Source organism: Orycteropus afer, unplaced genomic scaffold, assembly GCF_000298275.1.
Source record: "Orycteropus afer afer isolate SDZICR_OR568_19922 unplaced genomic scaffold, OryAfe1.0 scaffold00423, whole genome shotgun sequence".
NCBI lineage: Eukaryota > Metazoa > Chordata > Mammalia > Tubulidentata > Orycteropodidae > Orycteropus > Orycteropus afer.
Genome location: NW_006922010.1, coordinates 1,009,912 through 1,028,084, shown reverse-complemented (window position 1 = coordinate 1,028,084; position 18,173 = coordinate 1,009,912). Strand labels below are relative to the sequence as shown.

General features: G+C 37.3%; 1 protein-coding gene and 1 pseudogene across 1 annotated transcript in view; one reads left to right on the top strand and one right to left on the bottom strand.

Moving 5' to 3' along the window:
* The window catches only part of FSHR (follicle stimulating hormone receptor), a 385,534-nt gene that overhangs the window by 183,247 nt on the left and 184,114 nt on the right, over positions 1 to 18,173 (bottom strand). Inside the window, exon 2 of the mRNA XM_007953991.2 lies at positions 9,884 to 9,955. Within this exon, the coding sequence (XP_007952182.1) occupies positions 9,884 to 9,955 (72 nt within the window). The remainder of the gene's footprint in view (positions 1 to 9,883; positions 9,956 to 18,173) is intronic.
* LOC103208305 lies at positions 17,138 to 17,886 on the top strand (annotated as a pseudogene).

Below are 18,173 nucleotides of genomic sequence, written 5' to 3'. Positions count from 1 at the left end.
GTTGATTGTAGAACCAAGCAATGTGAAGTCTGACAATGTCATTCTTTTCTCCATATATCGTGACACTGCTTATAGGTCCAGTTGTGAGAATTTTTGTTTTTTTTATATTGAGATGTAATCCATACTGTAGACTGAATTCTTCAATCTTCATCAGTAAGTGCTTCAAATCATCCTCACTTTCAGCAAGCAAAGTTGTGTCATCAGTCTATCACAGGTTGTTAATAATTCTTCCTCCAATCCTGATGTCACATTCTTCTTCATATAGTCCAGCTTCTTGGATTATTTGGTCACCATATATATTGAATAAGTATAGTGAAAGGATAAAACCATGACATGCTCCCTTCTTGATTTTAAACCCTGCAGTGTCCCCTTGTTCTGTTCTAATGACAGACTCCTGGTCTATGTAAAGGTTCCTCATGAGTACAATTAAGTGTTCTGGACTTTCTATTCTTCTCAGTTTATCCACAATTTGTTATGATCCACACAATCAAATGCTATGGAATAGTCAATAAAACAGCTCTCCTCAGAGAATAGTTTGGGCAATCTACTTCTGTAGTGATACTGCCTTGGAAAACCAAGGAGGAGTCACTATGAGTCAGGTCTGACTTGATGGCACATAACAACAATAACAACAGTCAGTAAAATATTAGTAAACATTTTTCTGGTATTCTTTGCTTTGAGCTAAGATTCATCTGACATCCTCTTCTGAATCCAGCTTGCATTTCTGGAAGTTCTTTGTTAATATACTACTGTAACCATTTTTGAATTACCTTCAGTAAGATTTTACTTGAATGCAGTATTAATGATATTGTTCAATCATTTCCACATTTTGTGGGATCACCTTTCTTTGGAATGGGTACAAATATGGATCTCTTCTGTCATTTGGCCAGGTAATTTTCTTCCAAAGCTCTTGGCATAGCTGAGTGAGTGCCTCAAGTGGGGCATCCATTTGTTGAAACATCCCTTTGACTTCTTCCTTCAATACCATTGGTTCTTGAATGTATATCACCTCTAGAAATGGAAGAACATTGGCCATTTCTTTTTGGTAGAGTGACTCTGTGTATTCCTTCCATCTTCTTTTGATTCTTCCTGCATCATTCAATATTTTTCCCATAGAATCTTTCAAGATTGCAACTCGAGGCTTAAATTTTTTCCTCAGTTCTTTCAGCTTGAGAAAGGCTGAGCATGTTCTTTTCTTTTTGTTTTCTAACTCCAGATCCTTGCACATTTCATTGTAATTTCATATGTAATTGGCTTTGTCTGCTCTAGCTGCTCTTTGAAATCTGTTCATGTCTCTTATCTTGTCATTTCTTCCATTTGCTTTAGCTACTCTTTACTCAATGTCAAGTTTCAGAGTCTCTTCTGACATTCATTTTGGTCTTTTCTTTCTTTCTCATATTTTTAATGACCTCTTGTTTTCTTCATGGATGAGGTTCTTGATGTCATCCAATTCTGGATTTTGCTCATTGGTGTTCAATGCATCAAACCTATTCTTTAGATGGGCTCTAAATCCAGGAGAGATATATTCAAGGTCACATTTTGGCTTTTGTGGACTTTTTAAAATTGTCTTCAACTTGAAGTTGAACTTGCATATTAGCAGGTGATGATCTGTTCCACAATCATGTCCTGGCCTGGTTTTGGCTGAAGATATTGAGCTTTTCCATCACCTCTTGCCACAGAATAGTCTACTTGATTCCCTCTGGTTAAGTCCATGTGTATAGCCACTGTTTGTGTTGTTGAAAAAAGGTATTTTCGATGAATAAATTTTTGGTCTTGCAAAATTCTATCATGTGATCTCCAGCATTATTTCTATCATGAAGGCCAAATTTTCCAACTACTGCTGATTCTTCTTTGTTTCCAACTTTTGCATTCCAGTCACCAATGATAATTAACACATCTTGATTGCATGTTTGGTCAATTTCAGACTGCAGGAGTTGATAAAAATCTTCAATTTCCTCATCTTTGGCTTTGGTGGTTGGTGTGTAAATTTGAACAATAGTAGTATTAACAGGTCTTCCTTGTAGGCATATGGATATTATCTTATCATTGACAGCATTGTACTTCAGGAAAGATCTTGAAACATCCTTTGTGATGATGAATGCCACTGCAATCCTCTTCAAATTATCATTCCTGGCATAGTAGATCATATGGTTGTCTGATTCAAAATGGCCAAAATCATTTTCATTTCAGTCCATTTCAGCTCACTAATGCCTAAGATATCAATCTTTATGCATTTTATTTCATTTTTGACAATTTCCAATTTTTCTAGATTCATATTTTGTACATTCCATGTTCTGATTATTAGTGGATGTTTGCAGCTGTTTCTCCTCAGTTTGAGTTGTGCCACATCAGCAAATGGAGGTCCCAGAAGCTTTATTTTATCCGTATATTAAGGTTGGTTGTACTCTGATGAGGCAGCTCTTTCCCACTTGTATTTTGAGTGCCTTCTGACCTAAAGGGCTTATCTTTCTGCACTGTAGTTTACAGCATTTCCAGGCTATTCATAAAGTTGCCCAGTAATGTGTCAAACATTGTTTCTCTGCTATTTATAAGGTTTTCCCTGGCCAATTTTTGAAAAGTGGATGGCTTCTTTCTTCTTCCTAGTCTGTCTCAGTCTGTAAGTTGCATTGAAACCTGTGTACCATGAGCAACCCTGCTGGCTTTTGAAGCACTGGTGGCAGAGTCTCAAGCCTCACAGCAACATGCAAGCCACCACAGTATGACAAGCTTACAGACAAGTTTGTCTCCCTTAGCTATTGGAAATCTCTCTGCCCTCCTTTTACCTGATTTCTACTTGGATCCTGCTGCTTTGTTGTGCCCAGAATTCCCTCCTTTTCTTGCCTCTGTGGGTAGGTCCTGTCTGCTGCCACTTACTTGGATCATGTTGCTTTTGTCATCCTCAATGTTCTCTACTTTTCTGGCCTCTGCTGGTGGGTCCTGTCTGCCACCCCTTACCTGGATTCTGCTGCTTTTCTCATTCCCAGTGTTCCCTGAATTTTCAGGCTCTGGGGGTGAGTCCTGTCTGCCACACCTTACCTACAACCTGCCGCTTTTGTCATCTGTGGCATTCCCTCCTTTTCCTGCCTCTGGGTGTGGTAGTTTCCTGTCTGCCATGCCTTACCTGAAAGCAGCAGGATCCAGGTAAGGGGTGGCAGACAGGACTCACCCCAGAGGCTATTAACTTAGAAATCAACATTAGGAAGATCAATAGAAAAAGAGCAAATACATGGAAACTGAACAATACTCACCTTAAGGAAGACTGAGTAAGAGAAGAAATAAAAAATGAAATTCAAAAATTACTTGAATCAAATGAGAGTGAAAATACAACATACCAAAATATTTGAGACACAGCAAAAGCAGTGATCAGAAGCCAATTTATGGCAATAAATGCACATATCAAAAAAGAAGAAAGAGCCAATATCAACACCTTAACCCAACATCTCCAACAATTAGGAAAAGAGCAGGAAAAAAAAAAAAAATAGCCTACAGTCACCAGAAAAAAAGGAAAAAAATAAAGATTTGAGCAGAAATCAATAAAATAGAAAATAGAAAGACAATAGAAAAAATAAACAAGACTAGCAGTTGTTTTTTTTTTTTTAAAGATGAATAAAATTGGCAAACCACATTCAAGTTTAACAGTAAAAGAGGAAGAGAATACAAATAACACAAATAAGAATGAAATGGGTGACATCACAACAGAACCAACTGAAATAAAAATGATAATATCTGGACTCCAACAAATTTGAAAATCTGGAAGAAATTGACAGATTTCTAGAAACACACTACTTACCTAAATTAACACAAACTGAGGTGGAAAAGATAAACAGACCTATATCAAAAGAAGAAATTGAACAGGTCATTAAAAAAAAATAATAATAACAACAAAAGAAACTCCTTGGCGCAAGTGCTTTCTCTGGAGAATTCTACCAAACATTCAGAGAAGAACTGACAACGATCCTACTCAAACTATTCTAAAACATAGAGCAGGATGAAATCTTCCCTAATTCATTTTATGAAGCAAGCATAACCTTGATACCAAAATCAGGCAAAGACATCACTCAAAATGAAAACTACAGACCAATATCCCTCATGAATATAGATGCAAAGCTCTTCAAAATCCCAGCCAATAGACTCCAACAACATATAAGAAAACAATTCATTAATCAAGTGGGGTTCATATGAGGTATGCAATGATGGTTCAACATTACAACAATCAACGTCATCCACCACATAAATGAAACAAAGGAAAAGAACCACATGATCATATCAATGGATGCAGAAAAGGCATTGAATAAAATCCAACACTTATTCCTGATCAAAATTCTCAGCAAAATAGGAATAGAAGGGACATTTCTCAACATAAAAAATGGTATATATGCAAAACCAACAGCCAATATGTTTATCAATGGAGAGAGACTGAAACCATTCCCCTTGCCAACAGGAACCAAACAAGGATACCCTCTATCACCACTTCTATTCAGCACTGTATTGGAAGCAGTAGCTGAGGCAATAAGGCATGAAAGGGAAATCAAAGGCATCCAAATTGGTAAGGAAGTCAAACTATCCCTATTTGCTGATGAGATGATCCTATACCTAGAAAATCCAAGAGACTCAGTCAAAAATCTATTGGAACTAATTGAGAGATTTAGCATTGTGGCAGGATACAAGATCAACATCAAAACTCAGTTACATCCTTCCAAAGTAGCAAAGAGATTGCTGAAAAAGAAATAAATACTATTTACAATAGCTACCAAAAAATAAAAGTCTTGGGAATATATCTTACTAGGGACACAAAAGACCTGTATAAAGAAAACTATAAAAAACTACTTCAAGAAAAATAAGAGATCTACATAAATAGAAGAACATACCATGCTTGTGGATTGGGAGAATAAACATTGTGAAAATGTCAATTTTACCGAAAGCAATCTATACATTCAATGCAATCCCAATCCAGATCCCATCAAGATTCTTTAAGGATATGGAAAAACCAATCACTAACTTTATATGGAAAGGAAAGAGACCTTGGATAAGCAAAGCACTATTGAAGAAGAAGAAAGTAGGAGGTCTCACACTACCAGATTTCAAAACATACTATACAGCCACAGTATTCAAAACTGCCTGGTATCGGTACAAGGACAGACACATAGACCAATGGAATAAAATCAAGAACCCAGAAATAGATCCAATGACCTATGGTTAGCTGATCTTTGACAAAGGGCTGAAATTCATTAAATGGGTAAGAGAATGTCTGTTTGATAAATGGTGCTGGCAAAACTAGATTTCCATTTGCAGAAAAATGAAACAAGATCTGTGCCTCACACCATATACAAAAACTACCCCCAGATAAATCAAAGACTTAAATGTGAAACCTAAAACTATAAAGTTCCTCAAGAAAAAACTTGCAGCAAATTTAGGGGTGCTAATATATGGTATAAACAGATTATCAAGAATAACCCAAAATGCAAAAACAGCAGAAGATAAACTAGATGAATGGGACCTTCTAAAAATTAAATTTTTATGTTCTTCCAAAGACTTCTCCAAAAGAGTCAAAAGAGAACCACAGATTGGGAAAAAATATTTGACAATGACATATCTGACAAGGGACTAACCTCTAGAATTTATGGAAAACTCCAATATGTCAACAACAAAAAGACAAACAATCCAATTAAAAAGATGGGTAGAAGACATAAATAGATATTTCTCGAAAAGGATATTCAGGTGGCCAACATACACATGAAGAAATGTTCTCAATCACTAGCCATCAGAGAGATGAAAATCAAAACAAAAATGAGATACCATCTTGCTCCAGCACTAGTATTAAAGTTCAAAATGACAGAAAATTACAAATGCTGGTGAGGATGTGGAGAGATTGGGACTCTCATACACTGCTAGTGGGACTGTCAAATGATTCAACCACTGTGGAAAGCAGTATGGCAATTCCTTAAAAAGTTGTAATTAGAAATACCATTTGACCCAGGTATTCCACACTAGGTATATATCCTAAAGAAGTGAGAACCAGAACAAGAAGAGATATATGCACACCTATGTTCATCACAGCACTATTTACAATTGCCAAAATATGGAAACAACCTAGATGCCCATCAACAGAAGAACAGAAAACCAAATTATTGTCTATATACATAAAGGAATACTATGCAACCTTAAAGAATAACATAGAATCTGCAAAACACTGAATAACATGGATGAACTTGGAGGACATTATGCAAAGTGAAATAAGACAATCACAGAAGGACAGATATTTTATTAATCTGTTATTGTAAAAAGTCAAGGAAAGGTTATATATAGAAAGAAATTTTCTCTTTTGGTTACAAGAGGTGGGAGGGGAGGGGAGGGAACACTGTTAAATAGGCAGAGACAAGTATTGATTTGGGTGAAGAGAAGAACAATGTACCAAATGTGAATAATCAACACAGTGTCATTGAGGAAGAAGAAGACATAGAGAGGCCCATGGGAGGTACAGACAACAAAGATGAATCCTTTTGCACATACAGTAATGGATTGTTAGTGAAGGCAAGCATTGACATCTGGATGGATAGATGGGTGGACAGGTTGAACTATTGTGTACATCTATGCAGGGGAGATTGGGCCTACGACCATATATAAGGTGGGCAGACAATGTTTCTACATGTGTATTTTTATCTTCTGTAAGAATTCCTAGGTATGTAGAAAAGCTGACAAGGGACAAGATTGTAGTCATTTCTTGGCTACAGACAGCTACCCAGAGGGAGCATGTAGTTGGACCTGTGCACTTGGCACCATATTTGCATGGGACATCAAGCTCCATTGACATGACATACTACCCTAAACATTGTTCCACATCCTACTTTGGCAAGTAGTTACTAGGATCTTAAAAGGTTGCAAATGGCCATCTAGATGCAATGATGGATCTCTCCTCATCCAGAGCAAAGAAGAATGAAAAAAATCAGAGATGCATGGAAACAATTAGTCCAAGCAACTGGTACACCATGCAGTCCTCAGCCTATACAACTATGAGACCAGAAGAACTAGATGGTGCCCAGCTACCACTGTCCACCACTCAGAGAGGGATGTATGTAGAAGATCCTTGATAGAGTTGGAGAACAATGTGGAACAAAACTCAAAATCATTAATAAAAAAAGGACCATATTTGCTGGTCTGATAGAGCCTGATGGAACCACTGAGACTATGGCCTCTAGCTGCCCTTCAGGTCTGGAATTGAATGCACTCCCATGGCTTGCAGCCAAGCAAAAGACAGTCATATGAGGTGAACATTTACATTTGGTAGATAGAATCCTTGGAGAGAACAATCATAAGAGAATAGAAGGGCTGTGCATGCACAGGGAGAGAGTTCAGGGGGCAGGAGTACATGCAAGGAAAGGGCACAGAGAAGAGATAACCATGGGGAAAAAGTGGGAGGGGAGCTGTTGCATTGTGGGAAATTTCAGTCAATGTCATGAGACAAAGTGTATGTGAGCTTCTCTGTGGAAAGTGAATTTGCTCTGTAAACTTTCACCCAAATCACAACGAAAAAAAAAAGCATCTTAAAAAAAAAGGGGAAGGGGAATGGAAGGAATACACGGAGTCACTGTACCAAAAAGAATTGGAGAACATCAACCATATCAAGAAGCAGCATATGATCAGTAAAGAATGGTACTGAAGGAAGAAATCTAAGCCACACTGAAGACATTAGCAAAAAAAAAAAGTCTCCAGCAATTGATGGAATACCCACTGAGGTGTTTCAACACACAGATGTAATGCTTGAAACACTTACTTGTCGACACCAAGAAATTTGGAATCAGCTATCTGGTCACTTAATTGTAAGATATCCATTTTTTTTTTTTTTTTTTTTTTGCCAATTCCAAAGAAAAGTGATTCAATAGAATGAATAAATTATCAAACAATATCATGAATATCACATGCAATTAAAATTTTGCTGAAGATAATGTAAAAGTGATGTTTGCAGTACATTAACAGGGAGCTGACAAAAATTCAGATGAGTTCACAAGAAGATGTGGAATGAAGAATATCATTGTTGATGTCAGATGGACCTTGTCTGAAAACCAGAAAGATGTTTACCTGTTTATTATTGACTATGGCAAAGGCATTCAAATGTGTAGATCATAACAAATTATGGACACCATTGGGAAGAATGGGAATTCCAGAACACTTAATTTTGCTCATGTGAAACTTGTATATAGATCAAGAGGCAATCATTTGAACAGAACAAGGGAATATTGAATATCTTAAAAGAAGGAAAGATGTGTGTCAGGGTTGTCTTCTTCAACCATACTTATGCAATCAGTATGCTAAGCAAATAAACTGTGAACCTGGACTATATGAAGATGAACCTGATGTGAGGATTGGAGGAAGAGTTATTAACAACCATATGCAATGGTACATTCAAATGACACAACTTTGGTTGTTGAAAGCGAAGAGGCCTTGAAGCATTTCCTGGTGAAGATCAAAGATTGTAGCCTTCATTATGGATTACACCTCAACATAAACATAAAAATCTTCACACATGGACAAATAAGTAAACATCATGATAAACAGAAATTGTCCAGGATTTCATTTTACTTGGATCCACAATCAACACCCATGGAAGTACCAGTCAAGTAATCAAATGACATATTGTATTAGATGAGTCTACTATAAAAGATCTCTTTAAAGTGTTTCAAAGAAAACAAAATCTCTTTGAGGATTAAGATGTGCCTGATAAAGCCATGGTCTTATGATCTTTTCAATAGCCTCATATACATGCAAAAGCTGGACAATGTATAAGGAAGACTGAAGAAAAATTAATGCCTTTGCCTTTGACTTATGCTGTTGGTGAAGAATGTTGAATATACAATAGACTGTCAGAAGAAGTGGAGCCATAGTGCTCCTTAGAAGAGAGTACGGAGAAACTCCATCTCCTCTACTTTGGACATTTATCAGGAGAGATCAGTCCCTGGAGAATGTCATCATGCTTGGTAAAATAGAGGGTTGCTTGAAAAGAGAAAAACCCTCAAAGAAATGGATTGACACAGTAGCTACAACAATAAGCTCGAACACAGCAAAAATTGTGAGGATGGTATAGGACCAGGCAGTGCTTGTTTTGCTGTGCGTAAAGTCACTATGAGTCAGTACCGACTTGAAGGCATCTAACAACACATTCCATACTGTGCTTAAAGACATTTAAGTCCTGATTCCTGGCTATGACCCTGTAGTAAAGAACACACCTCCAGGAGTGAAAAGCCTAGAGGGCAGAGACAGGTATGGTAGGATTTCTTTAGATGTTGGAGAGTTTATTTTTTGCCACTGTACCCTACTTTGATTAAACTCTATTTGGGGAAATTCCCATACTTAACTAGCCCAGTAAGAATGGAATATTCCCATTAACAAGGAAGTTTTCCCTTTTCAAGTGAAACCTTCCTCAGTCCTGAAAATTTTCATAATATTTTAAAATGTTTACATATCAATTACAACTTGTCAGCATGTTTGGGAATGAGAACTACAGAGTCTCTAAAGCACAAATGTTAAATGCTGCTGTCAATTAAAAATTAATCAGAAATGGTAGAAATCATCACTGAAAAATAATTGGATATTAGTAGAGAAAATGGGTTTTGGTTTATAAAAAATTCCACTCACAGATACTTTGCCAGCAAACCCTTATGCAAAAGTGAAGATTGCTTGTATTGATCTTTTTCTCATTCTAAGGGCCACACTCTGGAAGATTTCTTACTGTTTAAAAACTTTGGTGAAGAAATAAAATGAGAGGAGGGGCAAAGAGTTTGCTGGATGTCTGCCTGACTTTTAAGCATAAACCATCATACTAGATGTGATCTGAGATTGTTGTCCAGGGACAAGTGGAGGCATTGACACAGCACTGGCAGGTACATACATTTTTTCCAGGTCCCCAAATCCTGAAAATGCTCCTTTTGGGATGATGCGAAGCTTGGTGAGGACAAACCTCCTAAAAAGAGAGTAGACATAAAATATCACACTGTATCCATTCCTTGATAAGTAACTGAGTGTCTATGTATAATATAAGTTAACAGCCAACAGATACTAAGTGCTTGCTGTAGTAGTAACGGTTGTAATTGCTTTTACATTAACTCTTTTCATCCTCCTCACACAGCAGTGATGCTGACACTGTTATTGTTTCCATTTTGCATGAGAGGAAACCTTGCTTGTTACCACTAAGTTGCTTCCTGTAACCCCATGTAAGGAGGCCTTGTGCATGAAATAAGGAATGGAAAACTCACTAAGATTCTACTCTATGCCAGGAACTTAACATATTAGTATTATTTTTTCACTGTGGCTCATATTTTATTGAGGAGAGAATGGAGTCTTAGACAAAAACATTTGTAAAGTGATACCTAGTAAAATGGTACAGACAGGATTTTATCCATTTCTGTTTGTTTTCAAAGTCTTTGTTTTCTCCAACATGTCAAAAGACCTTGTGGTCCATATAAAGTTCCTTATGTCCTAAGTGAGGGATTTTGGTGGACTGGGGAGAAAAAAGAAGGTGTCTTAAAGAAGAAACTTTAGTTGATCTAGAAGGATGGTAAAGAATCAAGTTGGCAAGTGGTAGCAGTGTTATCTTCCAGTTCATTTGTACAATTTCCTGTAGGTGAGGAGGTGTCTTCCTTATTGCTCATTGCCACGCCCAAACTAGTCTTCCTGTCCTTTTCTTGAAATCCTCCAGATATGAACATTCCTAGATGCAATTACCTATCAAGTCCCTAGCCACTCCTCTTATTTCTTGAGACGTTTTGCTCCAGGACCACCATTACTGTCATCAACATTTTAGCTCTTATAATTCTAGGTGATTTCAATATCTATACAGATGGTCCCTTAAATACCCTAGCCTCTCAGCTCCTTGATTTCTTCTTCTCTGTTGGGAGCTCTGGTGGCATAGTGCTTAAGGCATTTGATTGCTAAGCAGAAGGGTGGAGGTTCAAACCCACCAGCCACTTCTCAGAAGGAAGACTGGGCAATCTACTTCCATAGAGATACTTCCTTGGAAACCCAAGGAGGGATCATTATGAGTTGGATCTGACTTGATGGCAGTGAGTATTGATCATGTCTTCCCCACTAATTAACTACCCACTCTCTTAGTCATAACCTCATTTTTGTCATCAACAATAATCCTTTCCCATCCATAATGTCATTTTCACCAATACTACATACATTCAACCACTGCTTTCTTTCCATCTGGTAACCCAACTCCAAAACTACATCAGTCTCACCAGGACTTCCAACCCCAGCATATTTTCACCTCCTTAATATTTTCACTTCTCTCCTTGCACAACTTATATTCCATGGCTCATCATGACAATCTCTTGACTTACATAAGCCTTCAGCTTCCTTAATCCTCCATCTACATCTCTGCCTACTCTTTACCTGTATCTTCAAAGGCAACATGGGTGAAGACTGTGGTCTGGTCTTAAAATCATGTTTAGTAGCCTCAGCTAGACCCTTTACACCATCTGACAATGACACTCTATATCCTTGGAAGATTCTGTTTCCCACTCTCATAGATAATCATCAGAGATATTGTCACTATTATTAATTATCCCATTTTGCAGTAGATGAAACTGAGGTTCAAGGTAATTAAAAATTTTGCTCAGGATCATAGAGTTGGTATATGGCAGAGCTAGGATATGAACCTTGCTCATCTCCACTACTATATGCTGCCTCATGTAGTCCTACGAGTGGCCCATTTTCACCCCTACTCCAGACTCTAATGATTCTTTTTTATTATGTCTCTTAGCTGACCTTGGTTCTTATTCCAAAGAGCAAATAAACTAATAGACAAAAAATTCCCTCTGTATTCCCACTATAACCATCAATCCACCAGCATGTGTGCTCATACTCTACCTTCCTTTCTGTCACCTTGAGGGAACTGTCCATGTTTCTATCTAAGCCAGTTCCTACACTTCACACCAGACCTATTTCCCTTTCTTCTTGTCATAGTAACCATGCAGCAATTATCCTCTTTCTTTCATAAAAGAGCTATTTTTCCTTCTCTACTGGATCTTTCCCATCAATATTCAAAGATACCGTAATTTCTCCCATCTTAAAAATATATATCGCCTCTAAATCTCAAGCTGGCTCCAGCTTTTGCCACTTTTTCTGCTCCTTTTTAAAACAGAATTGTTTGAAATAAAATTGCCTCACACCTGCTTCAGAATTACATCCAATATCTCCCAATCTCACTCAGGGAAAAATCTAAATTGTTTATAGTGGCCTAGAGGACCCTGCTAGATGTTCATGCTCTCCCTTCCCAGAACTCTTTTAACCTCATTGCTGACAACTCTCCTCCTGGCTCATCTGGCTCTTGTCAAAGTTGCCTCTTTCTATTCTTTAAACATGCCAGGTTCCTTCTTGTCTAAGGATTTTGCATTTTCAGTTCTCCCTGGCTGAAATATTTCTCACCCAGATAACCTCATGGCTTGCTCTCACAGGCACACTGTTTGCACAAATGTCACAAATTCTCAGTTAGGCTTTTTTAAATGACCTTATTTAAAATGACAATCTTTCAAATCTGGGACTTACTTAGACCCCTTTTCTGCTTAAATTTTCCTGCATTGCACTTTTGACATGTTATGTATTCTATTTATGTATGTATTGATTTATTTTTTTAAAAAAAGTTTATTTACCTCTTCCCCATAATTAGAAATCAGGCTCTACGAGGGCAGTGATTTTTGTCTTATTTGTCTACTGTCATGCACTCAATGCCTAGAACAATGCCTCAGATGTAATAGGTATGCAGTAAGCATTTGTCAAATGACTGAATGAATAGCTGTTAAGGAGTCTGAGTTTTAGGCTTAAGGAAGAATGACAAGTGACTCTTTGGGAACTTTACAATAGGAATACAGAATGCTGTTCCTTCCTCTGGCTTTCCTGCTTTGTAACTGATTAATAGGGATTTGGCTTTCTTTCTACTTTAATCTTTCCTTCAGTAAGGCAGCCTATGAACAGGAATTAAATAATTAAACATTGTAGTCTTGTGGATAGTTGCATAAACTTCAGTACTCCAGTCTCTTATCATTTATTGGTATTAGTGAAATTCCTACTTCATAGAAAGCCATTATTCAGGTAAGTGGGTCTTTTCTTTCACTTTGTTTGCTTTCATTTGGTGACCATGTTCCCCCACTCTACAATGAGGAGTCCTTTGTGTGCTGTTCTTGCTTTGGAGGAGTTTATATATTTGCTGAGAGGGCACAATGCTAGGACTTCAGGAAGGAAATGTGGGATAGTGTTGATGGAATAATTATAAATGTTGTACAAGGGTTGACATGAGAAAGATCCCAAAGTATGTAAGTATATAAAAGAAAGTTTAGAGGGAGTAGATAAATTTTGAGCCTGGGCCTCAAAACTATCTGGTCATACTAAAACCATAATCTCTATGAAACTATCTAAACAGGATTAGATGAAATTAATATGGAAGAATATTTATTTCTAGAATGCCCATCTAAAAGGAATGAAGGCTAGTTCACCTGTCCTTAACTGTAACTGCTTAATTTTAGTTAAGATGTACAAGTTCCTTTTGTTCCTATTTACAGGGGGGAAAAAAAATGAAAACAAACCAAAGGAAGCAATTAACAAAATTTCTTTAAAACTGCTACTTATGAACAAAAGTGTATCCTCTAAAAAATGTGGGTTGCATAACCTCACCGCTATGCTTGCAATAAGGAGCCCTGGTGGAGCAGTGGTTAAGCACTTTACTGCTAACCTAAAGCTCAGTGGTTCAAACTCACCAGGCATTTTGCAGAAAAAAAGATGTGGCAGTCTGTGTCTGTAAAGATTACAGCTTTAGAAACCCTATGGGTCAGTTCTACTCTGCCTACAGGGTCATTAAGGGTGAGAATCAACTCGAGGACAACAGGTTTTTTTTTTGTTGTTGTTGTTTTTTAATTTTATGCCTGTGGTTATAATCTCAATTGAAAATAAGTTTTCTTTGTTATGTTAATGAGGCAGTATTAGTGTAAAGTATGTCTTATGTCAATCTCTTTAGACATATAAAAAGAGCAGATTGAGCAAGGAGGCAAGAAGAGATGGGGGAAGATACCACACTAAAAGATCACCAATGGATGGAGAAATAGAAGCTGAGAAGAGACACAAACTTTTCCAAGAGCTGACAAACAAAAAGTCTTCCCATAGAGCCAGCATCTTGAATTCAGACTTCAAGCCCAATAAACTGAAGAAAATAACATTTTGTTGAAGTCACCTATTGGGGTATTTCTGGTATAGCAGAACTAGATAACTAAGACACTATTCAAACAGTTCAGAATTTTTAAGGGGATTGAAATATTAATTAATGAGATCTATACAGTGGGGTTTTGTGTAATTGTATTTCTTCTAATGACAAGTTAACTGGATAGCACATTTTCATTCAATCCTAGTAGCAGGGAAATTTCCTAAAATTATCAAAATCTGTGCTTGTGTTAAGTGGTTCAAAATTATTAATATAATGAAATCCTTTTTGAAGATTGAACATTGAACTTTCAATTCTTGAAATATTATAGATCAGATAATCCCAAAAGTCCTTAGGTGGTACAATTAATTTATACTCTAGTAGCCTAAAGATTGGCAATTTTAACTCAGTGGTGCCACAGAAGAAAAATCTGGTGATAAAGATTAGCACCAAAAAACTCTATTCTACAACACAGGGGTCACCATGAGTCAGAATTAGGATGTTGTGATAGTTGTAGTTGTGTGTCAACTTGACTGGACCACAATTCCATGTGGTTTAAGCAGTTGTGATGTAGGTTATTCCCATGATGAGATCAGATGTATATGTTTTGAGCAGCCAATCAGTTGAGAGGGAGTTTCTCTAGGGTTGTGGCCTGCTTCCAATATATTTATGGATATCCTGGGAAAATGAGACACTCTTCCGTGGATCTGGATCCTGTTGTGCTGCCCACAACTGTCCATGGGTAAACAACGCACCATTCAGCCCGGAGATCTTGGATTCATCATTCGTTGGAGTCAAAAACCAGTATACTGCCTGCCAACCTTGAGCTCGTCAGCCCCTGCAGCTGCATGAGTCAGGAAAACCTCCAGCTTGATGTTTGATCCAATAACTTAGGACTTCCTAGCTTCTATAAGTGTGTGAGCCATTTTGCTAAGATAACTCTCTCTCTCTCTCCCCCTAAACTTCTCTAGAGAACCCAGCCTAACACAGTTGTTTTTTGTTTTTCTTTTTTTAGATAACCTAAAGACATTTCCACTAAAAAACACCTGGAAATTTTGTATAAAATAAAATGTGCATTATTTTAATGCATAAATGAGCTTTCAAGAAAGTATGAGAAGTTCCCAGGAGCTCAAAGCAACTGAACACCAGATGGAACCCTGAGCAGCAACCACAAAACAGAGATTTCCCGAGAGAGAGAGTTTCTTAGCTTGGTAGCCAAAGGACTTGTGTCTTGATGTCACACTGTTAACATGAAAGAGACACAGATAATGGAAAGCAAAGATTTATGTCTGTATGTCAATCAAGCTATAAATCTATATTAATCATGCATTTTAGAAAGAAAGGTACAGAAAATGGAAGGGAAGAAACTTAATGAAATAACATCTAAATTTTTTTCATAACTTATAAAAGATCTAAAGCCTCAGATTAAAAAATCACAACCAGTCTCAAAGAAGAAAACAAAATAAATTCACTGCTAGATACCTATGAACTAAAACTGTAGAACTGTAAAAGAACAAATTTAAAATGTAAACAGAGAAAAAAGACAGATTATCTTCAAAGCAAAAATATTTGAAAACCATTGTAAAAATATCTTCAAAATTATAAGAGAAAATAACAGCCAGTTGAGAATTCTACATCTAGAATATTATCATTTACGTGTGAGAGTTAAATACGGACATTTTCAGATACATTTAATTTGCTACTAACAAACATTCTACAAAAGAACTACTTTAGGAAATAGGAAAACTGAATCTAGTAAAAAAGCATGAAAAATAATAATTAATAAAAATTATGGATAAATCTAATGCCATTAATTGCATAAAACTATTGTAATAATGATTAATTTGAGGGATGGGGTTTAAAGCAAGGTGAAACTAAATGCCAGACAACAATGATATGTATGAAGAAATGGGGGTAATCAAAGTTAAACATTCTAAGATCTCTGAATTGTTTGGGAGGAGTAAAAGGATATTAATTAATTTTAGAGTTCGTTATATCATGCATAAAAATTAAACAAAATTAAAATTCATCATTAAGGACATGGAAATATAAAGAAAACTTCTACAACAGTAAAGATGGAAAATAAAATCAAAGAGAAACTCAGTTATCACAACAGAACCCATAAAGGGAAACAAGAGGCATAAAATAACAGAATGTTTTTTGTTAGGTGCCATCGAGTTGTTTCCAACTCATAGCGACCCCGTGCACAGCAGAACGAAACACCGCTCGATCCCGTGCCAGCTCCATGACCCTTGCTACACTTGAGCCCATTGTCACAGCCACCATGTCAATCTAGCTCATCGAAGGACTTCCCCTCTTTCGTTGACCCTCCACCTTACCAAGCATGACATCCTGCTCTAGGGAATGGTCCCCTCTGACATTGACTAAAGTGGGTGAGATGAAGTCTGGCCATTCTCACTTCCAAGGAACATCTCGGCTGCACTTCCTCCAGAACAGATCTCTTAGTTCTTTTAGCAGTCCATGATACTTTCAGCATTCTTCACCAGCACCACAACTCAAAAGCATCAACTCTCCTTCGGTCTTCCTTAATCGTTGTCCAGCTCTCACATGCATATGAGGCAATTGGAAATATAATGGCCTGTGTCAGGCACACCTTAGTCCTCAAGGAGACATCCTTGCTCCTCAGCATTTGAGAGAGTTCCTTTGCAGCTGACCTGCCTAGTGCTATACCTCATCTAGTGTCCTGACTGCTGCTTCCATTGGTGTTGATTGTAGAACCAAGCAACGTGAATTATTTGACACCCTCAATCTTTTCTTTATTTATCATGATGCTGCTTATTGGTCCAGTTGTGAGGATTATATAACAGAATAGAAAGCACAAAATAAGGCAAATAAATAGAAGTAAGTCATTAACCACAAAAAATGTAAGTGGAAGAAACTCATTCTGTGCTTTGGCCCCTTCCTAGGCCATTGCTCAGCAAGTTAAATGCCATGTCCAGTTCAAACACAAAGATTGTGAAACCCAATGGCCAAAAGACAGAAAAATTTGAGTCTGGCATTTTTCATGCTCTTTTTGAGTGAGAGATGAAGTTGGATCTAAAGGCTCAGTTAAGGGATCAGAATATAACTGCATCCAAGGAAACTGAAGTTGGTGGTAGTCAGAAAGCTATTACAATTTTTGTTCCCATTCTTCAACTGAAGTCTTATCAGAAAATCCAAGTCCAGCTAGTAAGTGAACTGGAGAAAAAGTACAGTGGAATGCAAACATTGTCAGTTGTTGTTGTTGTTATGTGCCATCGAGTTGGCCCCAACTCATAGTGACCCCTCCTTGGGTTTCTGAGGCAGTATCACTACGGAAATAGATTGCCCAACCTTCCTTCTGAGGAGTGGCTGGTGCTGTTTCAACTACCACCCTTCTGGTTAGCAGTCAAATGCCTTAGGCACATTGTCAGAGGAGAATCTTATTATTCCTCAGAGGAGATTCTGCCTAAACTAATTAGAAAAAGCTGTACAAAAAATAAGTGAAAGCATACTAGGAGCTGCACTCTGACAGCTGTACATGATGCAGTCCTTGAACACTTGGTCTTCCAAAGTGTAAATGTGGGCAAGAGAATCTCTGTGAAACTGGATGGACAAAGCAAAACAGAACAATGTAGAACAAAAGGTTGAAATTTTCTGGCTTGTAAAAGAAAGTCACAGGCAAGGATGATAGTTTTAAATCCCCACAGTTTCAGTTGTAAACAAAAATGACTAAACAAAGTACCATTCATTAAAAACAAACCAGAAAACTCTTATTCTTTAAAAGAAATATATTATCGAATTGTATAATAAAACCTAATCAAAGTCCATGATATTTTACATGACAAAACCAAATCATGAACTCATGTTGCTGTTGTTGTTAAGTGCCGTCGAGTCATTTCCGACTCATAGCGACCCCATGCACAGCAGAAAGAAACACTGCCCGATCCCGCGCCAGCCCCACAATCCCTGCTATACTTGAGCCTATCATTGCAGCCACCGTATCAAT